A 14,335-nucleotide genomic window follows, 5' to 3' on the forward strand; every position below is an offset into this window, starting at 1 on the left:
GCTGTGTTCACATCACCCCCTAGTGATTGTTCAATTACATTAAATAGCATGACTCTTCTTCCCTTTTATATATGTAAAGGGCTTACTGCAGATACTACCCTTGAAACAGGTTTAGATTCTAAGACTTATGTTCATAACATTTGCTCCATATCCCTTACAGTATTTACTCACCAACTCAAGAGACTCCAGAGTACAGTGCACATACTGTATCAAAGTACACACATCCCACTTTTAATACCCCTCTAGCAATTCTTTTGTTAAGAGAACTTTCCAGTCTGACCATTCATGAGACTCCCAACGCCAGAGACTTTCACTGCTGGCTATTACTCCCAGTTACTAACATCACTAAAGGCAAAAAAACTACAGCATGAGGTACAGAGAATTTATGGTATAGCTAATAGTGTGATGCTGCTGAATACAGACAACAGTAACAGTAACCCCTCTAGTTCAAAACTCAGACTGAAGGTACTAGAAAAGGTATTAAGTGCTTCATCTATATTTAGCAGATCTTGCACAATATCTCCTTTCAACCACTTTAACAACTCCTATAGTACTGTTGGTTTCCTCCCCCAAACAGTAAAAATGCCTTTCCTGCGTTACAAACTGCTAAGTACAATGGTAGTACAATTCAAAAATACTGTACTTAGATAATAAAATCAGAACCATAATCAGCACAGCTGCTACAGCTGCAATCTGTTTCAGTCCTATTAAGAGTATAAAACTTGTATTTTGCTTGCTCCTCAAAACACCTGCACCAGAATGCCCTCGCTTCCATCTTAAATGGCTCCTTTAACAGTACCAGATTAAAAATTAGGGGTGTACTACACAGTTGGCAGGCCAGAGACAGACCCCACAGCCTGTCCTGACAACTTGGGAACAAAAGACAAATCATGCCCAACTCCTTCCCTACCGAAAATCATTAACTGTGGAAGTAGGCAGCTCTGAGTATCTCTGTGTACGTTTTGTTCTCCCTTACGCTGTATTCTACAGGTCTATAGAAATCAGGCAGCCAAACAAGAACATCTCAAAAGGACTTTCCAAACCACAGGTTGAATAATAGATGACAAAAGTCTGTCTATATCCATGAAATAACACTGCCTGCTTGGAATTAGTTCATACTACTACCAGTAGAACGCATTTCAAATTGACAGTCAAAACAAGAGGTGTTTAATAATGAAAAGGTTTTAATACAGTGCAAACAGTGCACCTATGCTGAATCTCTCAAACTTTACAAAAAGTAGCTTTCAAATCAAAACTATAGGACAAATCAGCATTTTATTGACACAGTTTATTTGATGTTAAAGTCAGATGAACAGGTTCTGCCTTCCAGAATAATTCCTTCTGTACTTCTTCATAGAAGGATTCAGACTGTAAAGGAAAAAAATACATTACTACCACAAAATTAAAACAATTTTTGCACTCATACATTTATAAAGCCTGAAAAACTGGTTCCTAAACAAGTCAGGTGAACCACACTACCCTTCTTTTAAGAGCATAAAGTTCAAAATTTCACAGCACCATCATGGGAATAAATCAGAGCCTAGATTACAGCATCCCTGTAGAAGAGCTCCACAAGCTACAGGTGCTTTGACAGCTTTCTGTTTAAGACACTAGACATGCTGTATCAGCTCCCAGACAGACCATTTGTAATAAAACCACTTTTTTCTGAACACTTACTGAACACAGCACTTAGGTTTCTGCAACAAAAATACAGGGACTTATCTGTAAGAGTATCACGCTTGTTTATAAGGAATTTACTTGAAATAGGTGTAAGAAAACAACAGAAATCTGCTCCAAAAATAGTTATCATACTACTTTAATCTATTTAAGACAATAAAAACCAAGGTCTACTATCCTCTCTTTAGCATACCTACAAGTGAAAAATGTAAGCCTTGCTTACAATTAGACTAAATAATCAGCAGCTTTAGGAACAGTAAATGTGAACTGGCCAATTTCTTATTTCAGTCTTTACACTAATCAGGTATTTCATGTAAGTCAAAGTCACATAAGCTATCAATTCAGTAGTAATTGATAGCAGTAATTTACTAAAGAAATTTGTAAATATTCTTTCCTAGTCTTAAACTCTTGCATTTGGTTCTACATCTGCACGAGTACCACAGTCTTTGCAAAAATCAGTGTTCATGACTACATCATCATGACTGGACTGCTGAATGTCTACACTTACAAAGCATTCTCAAATCATACCTGTGATCCATTTTCCATCTGAGGAATGTTCAATTACTGAAAAAGAGAAAGCATTAATTAATATTAAGAATATTTTTATCTAAGTTCTACTACTGTAGAAGATGGAGCCTTGAAGATTTTTACTGACACTCACAATACGTTTTTTTCAATAATCACATGGAAATGTGCTAGGAAAACTTCAAAATTTTGACTACTGTAGAGACTGAAGACTTAAATTTCACACATTCTCTCAAACTCAAAAGGAGACCTAACAATAGTTGTTCAGAGCTTAACTAATATCCAGAATACAATTGCATGTTCAATTATGCCTACAGGTTACAATGGCTTAAAGTGCCTATCCGTCCACACTTCTGTTTGATAGCTTTTTTTTTAGAAAAGCCTCACATGTCAAGGGCTGTCACAGGTACAGCTGTGACATTAAAAGGGAGGGTGGGCTTTTTTTTTTTTACATTTCAGTGTTGCATGGCATATGGTCACTGCTCTGAAAGCAAACACTGGGTGAAGGACATCCACATATACTTGTTGCAAATTTTTAGCAAGCTCAGCAAAGTCTAGAGCTACAGTTACATTAAATAACACACAGCACTTTAAAATACTTCTCTTCAAACTGCAGGGAAAACAGAATGGGAATTCTAATGGGGTGAGAGGGAAGTACCAAAGAAAACAACCAGACATTGGCACAGTTACATATGACCTTAAGTTCAAAAAAAATTATTCGAGTATGATTCACCATTTCAGTAATTTTCATGACTAGATGGTACATAACTTTTAGAATAATATACACTTGGCTGAAGATTTTTCAGAATCAAGTGCCTACACATTTCTGAGATAAATAGTTCTCACAGACTGTATAGGTGGACTCAAAAACATATTCCAGGACTCCTATTAAAAATTCCTCTGCATAGCTGTGATAAAGGATGATGAACCATACCACATCATTATCTATAAACATGCATTTTTCAAGATAAATTTTAAAGACACCAGTGTATTTTACATTTTTCTGTAATGCAGCACAAAACTCTTATCAAGCAAGTGTTCCAGAATGCACACAACATAATTTATCCTAAGTGAGGACACAAAGATTAACAAAGGTGGTTAACAAGTAACATCTAACCCATGCATACCTATCAATTGAATGACAATTTAAAAAGATATCAATAATGAAAACCACAGTTTACCTACTATTACGATTGCATGCTGGTTTGAGAAGCACTTGATGCACACAGAACATGATCCTGGCCCTAAATCTGTGAAGTGTTGATATGCTTTAAGAGGATTTCTCTGAACTGGACAGCTTTAATAATTCAAGTGACAGTAATTTGACCATTTTGCATTAACACTCAATAACAGGTACTTTCAGGTGCAAAAGTCTTGACGGGAAGTTCATCCATACTACTGGGATCAGTGCAACGTTAAATGACTCCCTTGCCATTGACAAAAGGGTGTATGTTATGTGTCACTACTATACCAAATGCTATTTTTGTGCCATAAACAACTGTAGGACTTCATGATTAAAACAGCATTAAAGCAGAAAGGAAGAAGGCTCAAAACCTATCTAGTAGAATAGTTCCCTCATCTAGTAATTGTCAGTTACACTGGTCCATTTCCATCCAGTGATAACAAGAATTTGACTTCCAAACTAACTAAAAAATCTAATTTCACTGAAATTTCCAATTTCACTTTAATTTGTGTCTTAGTTTGGAATACTGCAGGACAATAGTTAAATATAGTTTAAGGCAGACAACTGTGCCTCTTTTATTTCCAAACACCATCTCAAATGCACTAAGGTGTGATGTGACTCAGCTTTCATGTACACAACTACTTACACACAACAGTCAAGTTAAACATGCAATTGCACTGTACTACTTTGAATCAGATCCTGGGGTGCCTCAAATTAGAGTATTGAGTTTCTTGGATTTCTTCTCACTGAGTTCCTTATTTTAAAGCTGATTCACTGGTTTCAAAAGTGGTGTTTGCTACTGGCCAAATTTTATTTCTAATTCACATGGAATAAAGTGCATTATGTTATTATTTAACCCTCACAGTACAGATCTAAGTTTAAATCAAACATGCATGCAAGGCAGTACAGTGCTTTAATTGAAAGGATAGACACATTTCAGTGATGTATAATTCAGTCACCACATCCATGCTCATTTCCAGTACCTGTAGATACTTCATTTCTGATGGAGAATTCCAAGAAAGTAGAAAAAAAGCAAAAGTGAAGATTACCAAAGTACAAGATGTCAAGGCATTTTCTCAACTACAGAACTAAGCATTGAAACCCACTACTCTCTCTCCCCTTATTAAAACACCTGAAGAAAACCCACCTGGCTGCACAGCTTATTCTGCATTCGTCAAAGGACAAAACACCACGAAGGAAGATGACTGGCTTCCCACCCAGGCTGTTCCTCAGTTGTGGTTTTGTTTCATGACAGAGGAACTCTGCCTCCCTCCTAGCTGCTGGTATCAGGTTCCAGCCTCAGCCCAGTAATCTCCCACCACAGGAAGACTCTACTATCTTCGGAATCAGTCACTTAAACCCAGGATAAAACAGGCATTCTACTTATTTCTATTTACGCTCTGTTGTCATTGCCTACAACATCCTTAACAAACTCACCTTGATAAATAACACCATAAGTAACAGTAACTTGGTGGAGTAAGCATTAGGTACTTAGGCAGTCTAAGTAACAAGTGTTAAGATTATCTAATGTGTGTACTGCCAGACTGAGTTATGTGATTAGAGCAATACTGTTAGATTTAGGAAAGTTTAACTTTAGTTCAAGTGACAAGTAGGAAACAGTAATTTAAGAAGCATTCTTTCATGTTGTATCAGCTAAGCTTGCAGCAGTGAGGAGCAAAACTAAGCTACAGAGCTGATGACAAGCTATACAACACACAGATTACCTTCTGTTATCCAGTAGAACAGGTAAAAAAATGGAAGAAAAACAGCATTACTCTGTTGAAGAATCTAATCAACATTCCAAAGGCAAATGCTCACTCTAGCTTAAACATATTCTCATCCTACCTTCTTGCCAGCACCAACATTTGCCTTGGCTGTGCCCCTGACTTTCTTCATTCTGTTCTTACGCTCCTTTCGCTGCTTCCTGGAAGTCTTCTTCTTTTCATACAAGCCATGCTATTAAAAAAGTTAAAATAGCATTTGATATTGTTTCTCAGTTACCAACTCTCAATTTAATTTTTATTACTTCTGAACTCTTCATATACAGTTTAAATTTGAAATATTAACTAAACAGCAAGTTCATTAACCAATAAATGATTCAACACAGGCCATAAACACTTAAGTAGCCCATGGATCAGCCCCATCTCTTATGCTTCTTCCAAGCCTTTAAAAGTGATTTATTATCTATTATTGCTAAACATCTCTGGTAACAGGTTTTGCCTTTCCAATTCTCCTGTAATGCAGAGTAAGAAAAACTTAGCCTCTTTTGCAAGTGCAGAGGCTAACCTGTGTTATTTTAAGATGTCTCATATGACTGAGTATACCAACAGTACTTTCACAAAACGTGGGGTTTTACACATGTAAATACTGAGTAATTAAATGCTTCTAACCTATCCTAACTGCTTCCAAGATACTAGAAGACAACATACCCTGGCAAGCCTGTGCTTTGGTTCATTTTTCTTTGCATAGTCCAAGGAATCATAGATCATGCCAAAACCGGTTGTCTTGCCACCACCAAAGTGAGTTCTGAAGCCAAAGACGAAAATTACATCAGGGGTTGTCTTGTACATTTTTGCCAGCTTTTCCCTGATTTCTGTTTTGGGGACTGTGGCCTTCCCAGGATGAAGCACATCAATCACCTAAGAAAGAATTTTGACAAGTTGTATAAGAGGTCAATATCCAGTACAACAGCCAGGTGCTACAGTCCCACCAGGAACTTAAGACTTAAACTAACCTACCTTAGCAGCACAAAGTCTTTATTATTCAGATTGATATAAAAGCAGTCAAAAGTTTCCTGCTTCAGTCATTCAGATTCGAAATCACCTTTAAGATCATTTAATCCACCAGTAAATTCAACACTGTCAAGTCTCTCAATGGTACTGAGCCATGTCCTCCAGTCTACATGTCTTTTTAATATCTCCAGGGATGATGACTTAACCCCTTCCCTGGGCAGCCTGTTCCAATGCCTAATAATCCTGTTGGTGTAGAATTTTTCCCCAATATCCAGTCTAAACCTCCCCTGGTGCAACTTCAAATGACAGAAGATTTTGCTACCTCACCATCAGTATTTACCTTCAGCATACATCAACACATCTAAAGCCATAAGCTTTTACAGTAAGAACTTTGGAGATTTTAAGGGCCCTGTACAGAGAGCAGCTGAAAATCACCTGCAGCCCTGAGCCAACAGACAAATAATTAAAGACAAATTTCTGTATTCTTTTACCATCTGCTTGCGCTGCAGCAGCCTGTTTGTCATGAACTTCCTGGTTCTGATGGTCACTGTGTCGTTCTGCAAGAGAAAACAAAACAATAGCTACACATACAACTGAAATTTAATAAATATGTAAATAATGCACACTACAGCAACAGTCAGGAGCCTCAGACACTCAGAGTGAACTCATGACCTAAGCAGACTAGTCCTAGGATACATAAAATACCTTTAAAGACTGTGAAAAACTGACAAACTCATCCCCAATTTTCAAACATCACAGCAACACACATACTTTCACCGTTCTGAGGTGAAACAGCTTTTAGTGAAACACACCAATTACAACCCAAGCATTGGAACAACGTAACAGAAGTTTCCTTAAGAAGCTCAAATGTTACAACCTCTGTGGTGTCCCACCCTTAACGGGAAGGAGCACAGAAGACTCCTAGATGCTTGTGGCTGAAAGGAATGACAAAGGTCAGAGGGTCCACAAAAGCTTACAAAGTTTTATGAGCAAAATTACACACTTGGCATGGAAATGGGTGTGTCAGACCCTGGTCTCCCAGTGTAAAGACACAGCAGTGGGTTTTGGATAAAGGGATACGCTGAAAGGGAAGAGAAAGAAGAGAATGGGAGAAAGGGATCACCAATCCTGGCTCCAGCATCAATCTCAGCTTCCTGGGTAACCTTTTATAGATAAGTTTCTCCCTTTCTCTGACACTTAGTTATCATGTACAGTCCATTCTTCTAGACCTGTCTGGAAATAAGGGGGAAGACTCTGATTCCCCCCCAATAGTCCATGCCCATTTCCTGGCCTCATTCCTTCACTTGCACTGTGCTCTGTTTATGTCCAGGAGCCAGAACAAGGATGCCTGTTCCTGGAAAAGTGCTGCCCTACCTCCATGTGGCCCCTCTCCCCAGCCACAGCAATCCTTGGCTGTCATTACCAACACTAGTTTGGCTCCACTGCCACCCAGCTGTTGGTGCTGGAGACACACACGAGCCCACTCAGCTTTTAGGCTTTACAGCTTCTTAACTGTTACAGAATGGGTCAGGTAGGGAGGGACTACAGAGGGTCATCTGGCCTTGCTCAAGCAGGGTCATGCCAGAGCACACAGCACAGGGCTGGGTCCAGACAGTTCTTGAATATCTCCAGTGAGGGAGAATCCACACCTTCTCTGGGCAACCTGTTCTAGTTGCTCACACAGCAAAGAAGTTCTTCCTCATGTCCAGGTGGAACTTCCTGTGCAGCAGTTTATGCCCACTGCCTCTCGTCCTATTGCTCAGCACCACCGTGCAGAGCCTGGATCCATCCTCTTGGTACCCTCCCTTCTGATACTGACAGACATTGATGAGATCCCCTCTAAGGCGCCTCTTCTCGAGGCTGAAACGGCCCAACTCCCTCAGCCTGTCCTGATAAAAGAGATGCTCCAGACCCTTCTTTCTTGCCCTCCACTGGATCTGCTGCAGGAGCTCCATGCCTCTCTTGAACTCAGGTGCCCAGATTTGGACAGAGCACTCCAGATGCGGCCTCTCCAGGGCTGCGCAGAGGAGCAGGATCACCTCCCTCGAACTGCCGCCAATGCTCTTCTTAACGCGAAGCACAAATTTCTCTAAAAACACCCCGCATGCTTCTGTTCCCCTAACGCCTTCAGACACAGGCAGCCACGAGACACACACGACTCTGACCTACGGCAGCTCCCCGACAGCTCCCGAGCAGCAGCCCAGCGTTGCCGCGCTATCAGAGCCCGGGGCCGCACCCGGCCTGGCCCGAGCCCGCTGCTACCAGCGGGCACAGATCGCGGCAGCCCGGCCGCCAGAGCGCCGGCTCGGTGCGCGCCATACTCGCACAGGCGGGTGCAAGCGGGTCAGCCCGACGGGGCACGGCGGCGCAGGGGCGCGGAGGGACCAGGATGGCGGCAGCGCGGGGCGGATGGAGGGGAAAAGGACCGCGCACTCACCATGGCGGCGACGGCGGCGGCGGCGACACGACGGGGAAAGGGCCGGCACCGCTTCCCGGCCAATCATAAGGCAGCGCGGGGGCCTTCCCACGGGGCGGGGCCTGGCGTGAGGGTGTCTACTTCAGAGCCGGGAGTGGTGGAGGTGCCTTCCGGGTGCTTGATGGGCCCCGGGGTGGAGGGACGCTGTCTCGGGAACGCGGGATAAGCTCGCCCTGCCCCTGCCCTGCCTTGGCTTGCTGAGGCCCAGTTCATTTAGTCTCCCGCCACGTGCTTGCGCTACCGCTCTGGCTTCGCCTTTTGTGCAGCTTTCCTGGGGCTTGCTGCTCGGGCGCCACGCACAAAGTCAGGGGCTGAGCCAGAGCCATGGACTGAGCGTGGCTGTGGAGTTGTTTAAGGCTGAGGGAGCTGGAACTGTTCAGCCTCGAGAAGAGGCGACTGAGAGGGGACTTCGCCCATTTGTATAAGTATCTAAAGGGAGGGTGTCAGGGGATGGACCAAGCCCTTCTTGGTGGTGCTGAGCAATAGGACAAGAGGCAACGGGCAGGAACTCCTGCACGGGAAGCTCCACCTGAGCACGAGGAGCAACTTCTTTACTGCGCAGTGACCGTGCACTGGAACACTCCACCCAGAGAGGGTGTGTAGTCTCCCTCACTGGAGATGTCCAAGGCTGGACACAACCCTGTGCCATGTGCAAGGAGGGACCGTTCTTGAAGGGCGGGGCGGTGTGACGCCGTGGCCCCACCGTGATTCTCCCAATCCCGCCCATCCCGTGCCCGCTCCGCTCCCGGAGCCCCGAGCGCGGCGGGTCCCGCTGGGCCGCCAGGGGGCGCTGCGCGCGGAGGCCGCGCGGCCCGGCCCGCCCGGCGCGTGCAGCCCCGTGGGCCCGGCGGGTCCCGGCGCCGCCGCCGCGATGGTGAAGAGCAGTTCAGGGAGACCGATGTGGCCAAGAAAATGTGAGTGGAGCCGTGCGGCGCTCCGGGGCTGAGGCGGGAGCGGCAGATTCCCGAGGCGGGGCGGAACCACCTGGACTGGGGAGAGGTCTCGGGGCGGGGGCTGATGGCGCGGCGTCTCCGCCCGGAGAAGCGCTGGCACAGGCTGGGCTATGCCTGTGCCCAGGTCTGGGGGTGTCCAGGAATATAAACCACCAGCTCACCACAAAGCAGCTGTGTTCTCTATAGCTATCTGAAAAGATCCTGTTTCAGCACTAGTGTGAATCAATTTAATCACCTTTGCATTGCTTTCGAGTACTTTCGGGTCCGCAGAGGGCAGCGGGGCTGGTGAAGGGTCTGGAGCACAAGTCCTGTGAGAAGTGGCGGAGGGAACTGGGCGTGTTTAGCCTGGAGAAAAGGAGGCTCAAAGGGGCCCTAAATATTCTACAACTACTTGAAAGGAGGGTGCAGGCAGGTGGGGGTCGATCTCTTCTTCCAGGCAACGATGGGTAGGACAAGGGGACACAGTCTCAAGCTGCACCAGGAGAGGTTTAGCTTGGTCATCATGAAGAATGTCTTCACCAAAGGGTGGTTAGACATTTAAGGGCAGATTAGAAGTAGCCCTTAGTGCCGTGTCTAGCTGACAGGGTGGTGTTCAGTCATAGGTTGGACTCGATGATCTCAGGGGTCTTTTGCAAACTAATTGATTCTGTGACACTTAAGGGGGTGTATGCTTGTCATTAGAAGTGTTTCTGCATGCGTGCCCATACATACATGTGGACTTTTCCATCCTAGAAGCCACATCTGCTTTGGCATGAAATCTCCAGAAGAGATGCGTCAGCAAGCTCACATTCAAGTGGTCAGCAAAAACTTGTATAGTCAGGACAACCATCACTCTCCATTGCAGTATGGAGTGCTGGACCATCGCATGGTGAGAACCATTTGTTTTTCCCAGACTCTTTTTATGGAACTACCAAAGCAGTTAAAAAAAGTTGGAGTCACTGAAATGTACTGCTTATCCAAAATACACAAAAATTAGTCTTTACCTGAATTTCATAGACTGTTAGCTGTAGTGGCAACTACTTTATTCATGCTTTTGGGGGGTTCAGGAATGCATTCTTTTGAGGCAGGAGGTAAGTTCGTTCTGCCAAGTTGTTGGGAGACCCAGAGACATCCATCAACACCATGCCATATCAACAGGAACAAAATGCCATAATGTAGATGAATGGGCTGTGGGTCACTTTCAAGAGCTGTGTCAGTCCATGTTATTGGTGTCAGTAGGGGCTGTGTGTAAAAAAAAAAACATTTTTCTTAAGGGTTGGAGTGAATATAATGCTACTGACGTGCTTCTGATGCTGGGGAAAAGGAGTGGGTCTGCTGTTAGAATACCTGACTAGCTTAAAAACTGTTGTATTTTGTATCTATTCAGTCAATTACAGCAAATTTTTCTTTCTTTATGTGTGCATTCTCTTTCTCCCAAAGGGAACCAGTGAAAAAGACCGTCCCTGTGAAACCTGTGGAAAAAGTCTAGCTGATTGTTTAGGACATTATGGGTACATTGACTTAGAGCTGCCATGTTTTCATGTTGGATACTTCAAGGCTGTGATAGGCATCTTACAGGTAAACATGATTATGATTTGTTGTCAGTTTTCAGTCTAGAAAGAGGAAAAATTCAGGAAAGATGACGTCTGACAGTTAATTGAGAATGCCAAAATAAGATTGTATTATTAATTTATCTTTATGGAGTTTTTTGCAAAATAAATGTATTTAAATACTAGTCTTAGTGATGTAAATACATCCGTTTTGTTTTATGCGACCTCAGACTGATAAATTTAATCCATTATTTTTCTGTTGTTTCAGTTAAATATATACAGTACAACTTGCCTTTAAGGACATCCTAGTAAATCAAAGCTCTGTTTGCTAAATATGGGTATTTAAGGTCCTGCAGAGCTTAGATAAGGATTTTCCTCATTTACTGTAACTTCTTTTTTTCCTGGGCTTTTTAATGTATATTGCAATGTGTGAATTGGTCTTTCACTAAGACAGTGAGTAGTATCTCATTCAAAAAACTGCATTCTATTGAAGAACCTAAGGTATAGATCAAGAGGTGACATCTCTGAATGTTAGACAACTGTGTTTCTATGTGTTTATATTTTAGATGATCTGCAAAACCTGTTGCCGTATCATGCTGTCGGTGGAAGAAAAAAAGCAGTTTTTGGATTACCTAAAGCGACCTGGCCTTACATACCTTCAGAAGAGAGGGCTAAAAAAGAAAGTGTCTGAGAAGTGCCGAAAGAAAAACACTTGTCCTTACTGTGGGGCCTTTAATGGTGAGTGTTGGCATTGGCAGTTTGTGAAGCTGTCTACTGTGATGGTTTTTTACCTCGACATCTGTGATAGGATCCAAATCTTGAATGTGCTTGTTTGTTGCACGGCTAGTGGGTGTTCTCTCTGGCCTTTAAGAAATGGGTAATTTTATTTCTAGTGCCAGACACATGCTTTTTCATGTCTCATTTGTGTGGATATAGACATTCACCTAGTTGCTTGTATTGTTTCATGGAAGTAACCAATAGTTGATACTTGAATAATGGCAAAAAAACCTGTTTAGCGTGTTTTTAAAAATATTGGGAGCTGTTGGCAGTGATTAATACCTGAACATGAAAACATGGGTAGACCTTGTAATTTTGAGTGAAATCATTTTTCGTCATGGTATTAAATTGTCCTTCTTAAGATTTTTCCTTCTTCAGGGCAGAGTATCTTCATAAGGTTTCACATCGATTTTCAAAATACATCTTGTTTTTTTTCATCTACACTGATCACATGTTAGTGCTGTTTAAGGACTGAAAGTGTTACAGATTCATAGTAGATAGTTAATCCCTAACTTAGAACTTCACGCTTTTAACTCATGAAAATTGTGAGTTGTTTGTTGTAATGGTCAACAACCTGAATAAATGGAGAGCTACTTCATCATAAGTGCCATATGTACATCTAGGGGCCATAAACAGTAGGCATTTACAAAATTATGTGTTAGGTTGGAATACTTCAGTAAAAAAACTGAGCATTTGTTCTCATTTGTGAAAGTTTCGTGAATAATGTTACCTGTATGATGTGAAAGTATTTATTAGATTTTTCTGAGAATTCACTTCAAAAATTACTTCAGAAGATAGTGAGATGATACATAAATGGAACACCTTGGTCCTGTTTTTAGCGTTGGAACTTCTACTTGAAAAAAATATCTGCTGTGAATGAGATGAAGCTGAAATAAAAAGTGTGGACTAAACCACCTGCTTTCAGCTTCAGATGCAGCATCATGATGTAGACACACCAAACCATCCATACAAGAAAGTATGACTTGGTTGTATTCGTATTTTGTGAGTTCAGGAAGCTGGTTAATAAAGCACATTGTTGTTTTGTTTCTGTGTTTACCAAAGGTTTGACTAGGTTTGGAACTGTACTTGTTTTAAGTTCTGATATTGTTTTATTGCTTGCAGGAACTGTGAAGAAGTGTGGTTTGTTGAAAATAATACATGAAAAGTACAAGACAAATAAGAAAGTCGTAGATCCAATAGTATCTACTTTTCTGCAGTCCTTTGAAACTGCCATTGAACATAACAAAGAAGTAGAACCCTTACTGGGAAGAGCTCAGGTGACTTTTATTATTACTTACATTTTCTGCTAGTTTTCGTGCATGACATGAAACTCCTCAAGGGTTTTCAATGTATGAGCTAAAGTCTTATGGTAGTCCAAGAATTCTGTATATCAAAAGACACATGAAGAATGTTTGTATCTATTGCAATAATGTTAACTTTGCTAAAATGAGAAATTTAGTTTATTGGTATGTTCTGATGCATCACTTTCTGCCTGTAAAGAATGGGGATCTTCTTGGTGTGTTAGGCTTCCATAAGCTAGAAAAGGAAGAATAAACATAGAAGACAAACAAGTTTGCACATACAGGTAGATTTACTGTAACTCCAATATAATTCCAATATACAGTTACTTTTTTCTTCAGAAGACCTTAATGTTGAGAAGGAGAGAGGAAACTTTTTTTATTCATTTTTTATTTCATGAAGCTTTGCATTATATGCAGTTTTGTTTCCTTCTGCTCTCTGCAAGCTGGGAAGATCTCCAGGTACATCTTTGAATAGAAAAAGCAATGAATATCTGGAGCTTCTTATACTACAGCAGTAGCTGTTCTAAGAAAGAAACTAAGTTTTGGAAAAGAGTCTAAAAAGTACTGTAAGTTATGTGAGTTTCTGTGAATAAAATGAATACAATGTGCTGTAAGTTCATTGTAGGATGTTAACTGCTTTGTCTATTAGCTATGAAATACCCTTTGTTAGCTCTTGAGAAAAGACAAGTAAACACTAATATATAGGAAAAAAACATGAGGAAGGAATATAGCACATTAACATTTGAGATACTAAAAGCATTGGTTCAGGATAAATAAACCAAAACATAGTTTTATTTGCATGAATAATTCTGTTTGCCTTTGAAAAAGACTTTCTTTTTGAACATCAGTAAATAAGGGGAGGAGGGAAGCACTGAAACTTGATATGATGGCTTTTCCCCGTTTTCCAATGGATTTTGTAGGAAAACTTGAATCCTTTGGTAGTGTTGAACCTCTTTAGAAGAATCCCAGCAGAAGACATTCCTCTACTTCTAATGAATCCAGAAGCAGGCAAACCTTCAGATTTGATCCTCACACGGCTCCTGGTGCCTCCGCTGTGTATCAGACCCTCTGTGGTGAGTGACTTGAAGTCGGGCACCAACGAAGACGATCTGACAATGAAACTGACTGAGATAATTTTCCTCAATGATGTCATAAAAAAGGTGAGTTATCCTGCAAGCTCGG

The 14,335-nt window shown here is 41.8% G+C and overlaps 2 protein-coding genes across 5 annotated transcripts in view; one reads left to right on the plus strand and one right to left on the minus strand.

The window, feature by feature from the left end:
• Positions 1 to 1,273: 1,273 nt before the first annotated feature.
• On the minus strand, positions 1,274 to 8,622 carry RPS24 (ribosomal protein S24). 4 transcript variants are annotated; one of them, XM_018068959.1, is made up of 8 exons: positions 8,555 to 8,622; positions 6,609 to 6,674; positions 5,815 to 6,024; positions 5,231 to 5,341; positions 5,110 to 5,112; positions 4,369 to 4,385; positions 2,206 to 2,241; positions 1,274 to 1,368 (listed from the first exon to the last, which is right to left on the minus strand). In XM_018068959.1, exons 1-6 carry the CDS (start codon positions 8,555 to 8,557, stop codon positions 4,380 to 4,382), a joined length of 399 nt encoding a protein of 132 aa, XP_017924448.1. In that variant the 5' UTR covers positions 8,558 to 8,622; the 3' UTR covers positions 1,274 to 1,368; positions 2,206 to 2,241; positions 4,369 to 4,379. The 4 variants fall into 4 exon arrangements, with proteins under 4 accessions (XP_017924448.1, XP_017924449.1, XP_017924451.1 ...); XM_018068960.1 differs by lacking the exon at positions 5,110 to 5,112; XM_018068962.1 differs by lacking the exon at positions 4,369 to 4,385.
• POLR3A (RNA polymerase III subunit A) overlaps positions 8,556 to 14,335 on the plus strand; it is a 35,076-nt gene continuing 29,296 nt past the window's right edge. Inside the window, exons 1-7 of the mRNA XM_018068964.2 lie at positions 8,556 to 8,739; positions 9,345 to 9,507; positions 10,279 to 10,414; positions 10,966 to 11,103; positions 11,642 to 11,813; positions 12,975 to 13,129; positions 14,074 to 14,313. Coding sequence (XP_017924453.2) covers positions 8,556 to 8,739; positions 9,345 to 9,507; positions 10,279 to 10,414; positions 10,966 to 11,103; positions 11,642 to 11,813; positions 12,975 to 13,129; positions 14,074 to 14,313 — 1,188 coding nt within the window. The remainder of the gene's footprint in view (positions 8,740 to 9,344; positions 9,508 to 10,278; positions 10,415 to 10,965; positions 11,104 to 11,641; positions 11,814 to 12,974; positions 13,130 to 14,073; positions 14,314 to 14,335) is intronic.

This window comes from Manacus vitellinus, unplaced genomic scaffold (genome assembly GCF_001715985.3).
Source record: "Manacus vitellinus isolate BGI_N305 unplaced genomic scaffold, ASM171598v3 scaffold_15_pilon, whole genome shotgun sequence".
NCBI lineage: Eukaryota > Metazoa > Chordata > Aves > Passeriformes > Pipridae > Manacus > Manacus vitellinus.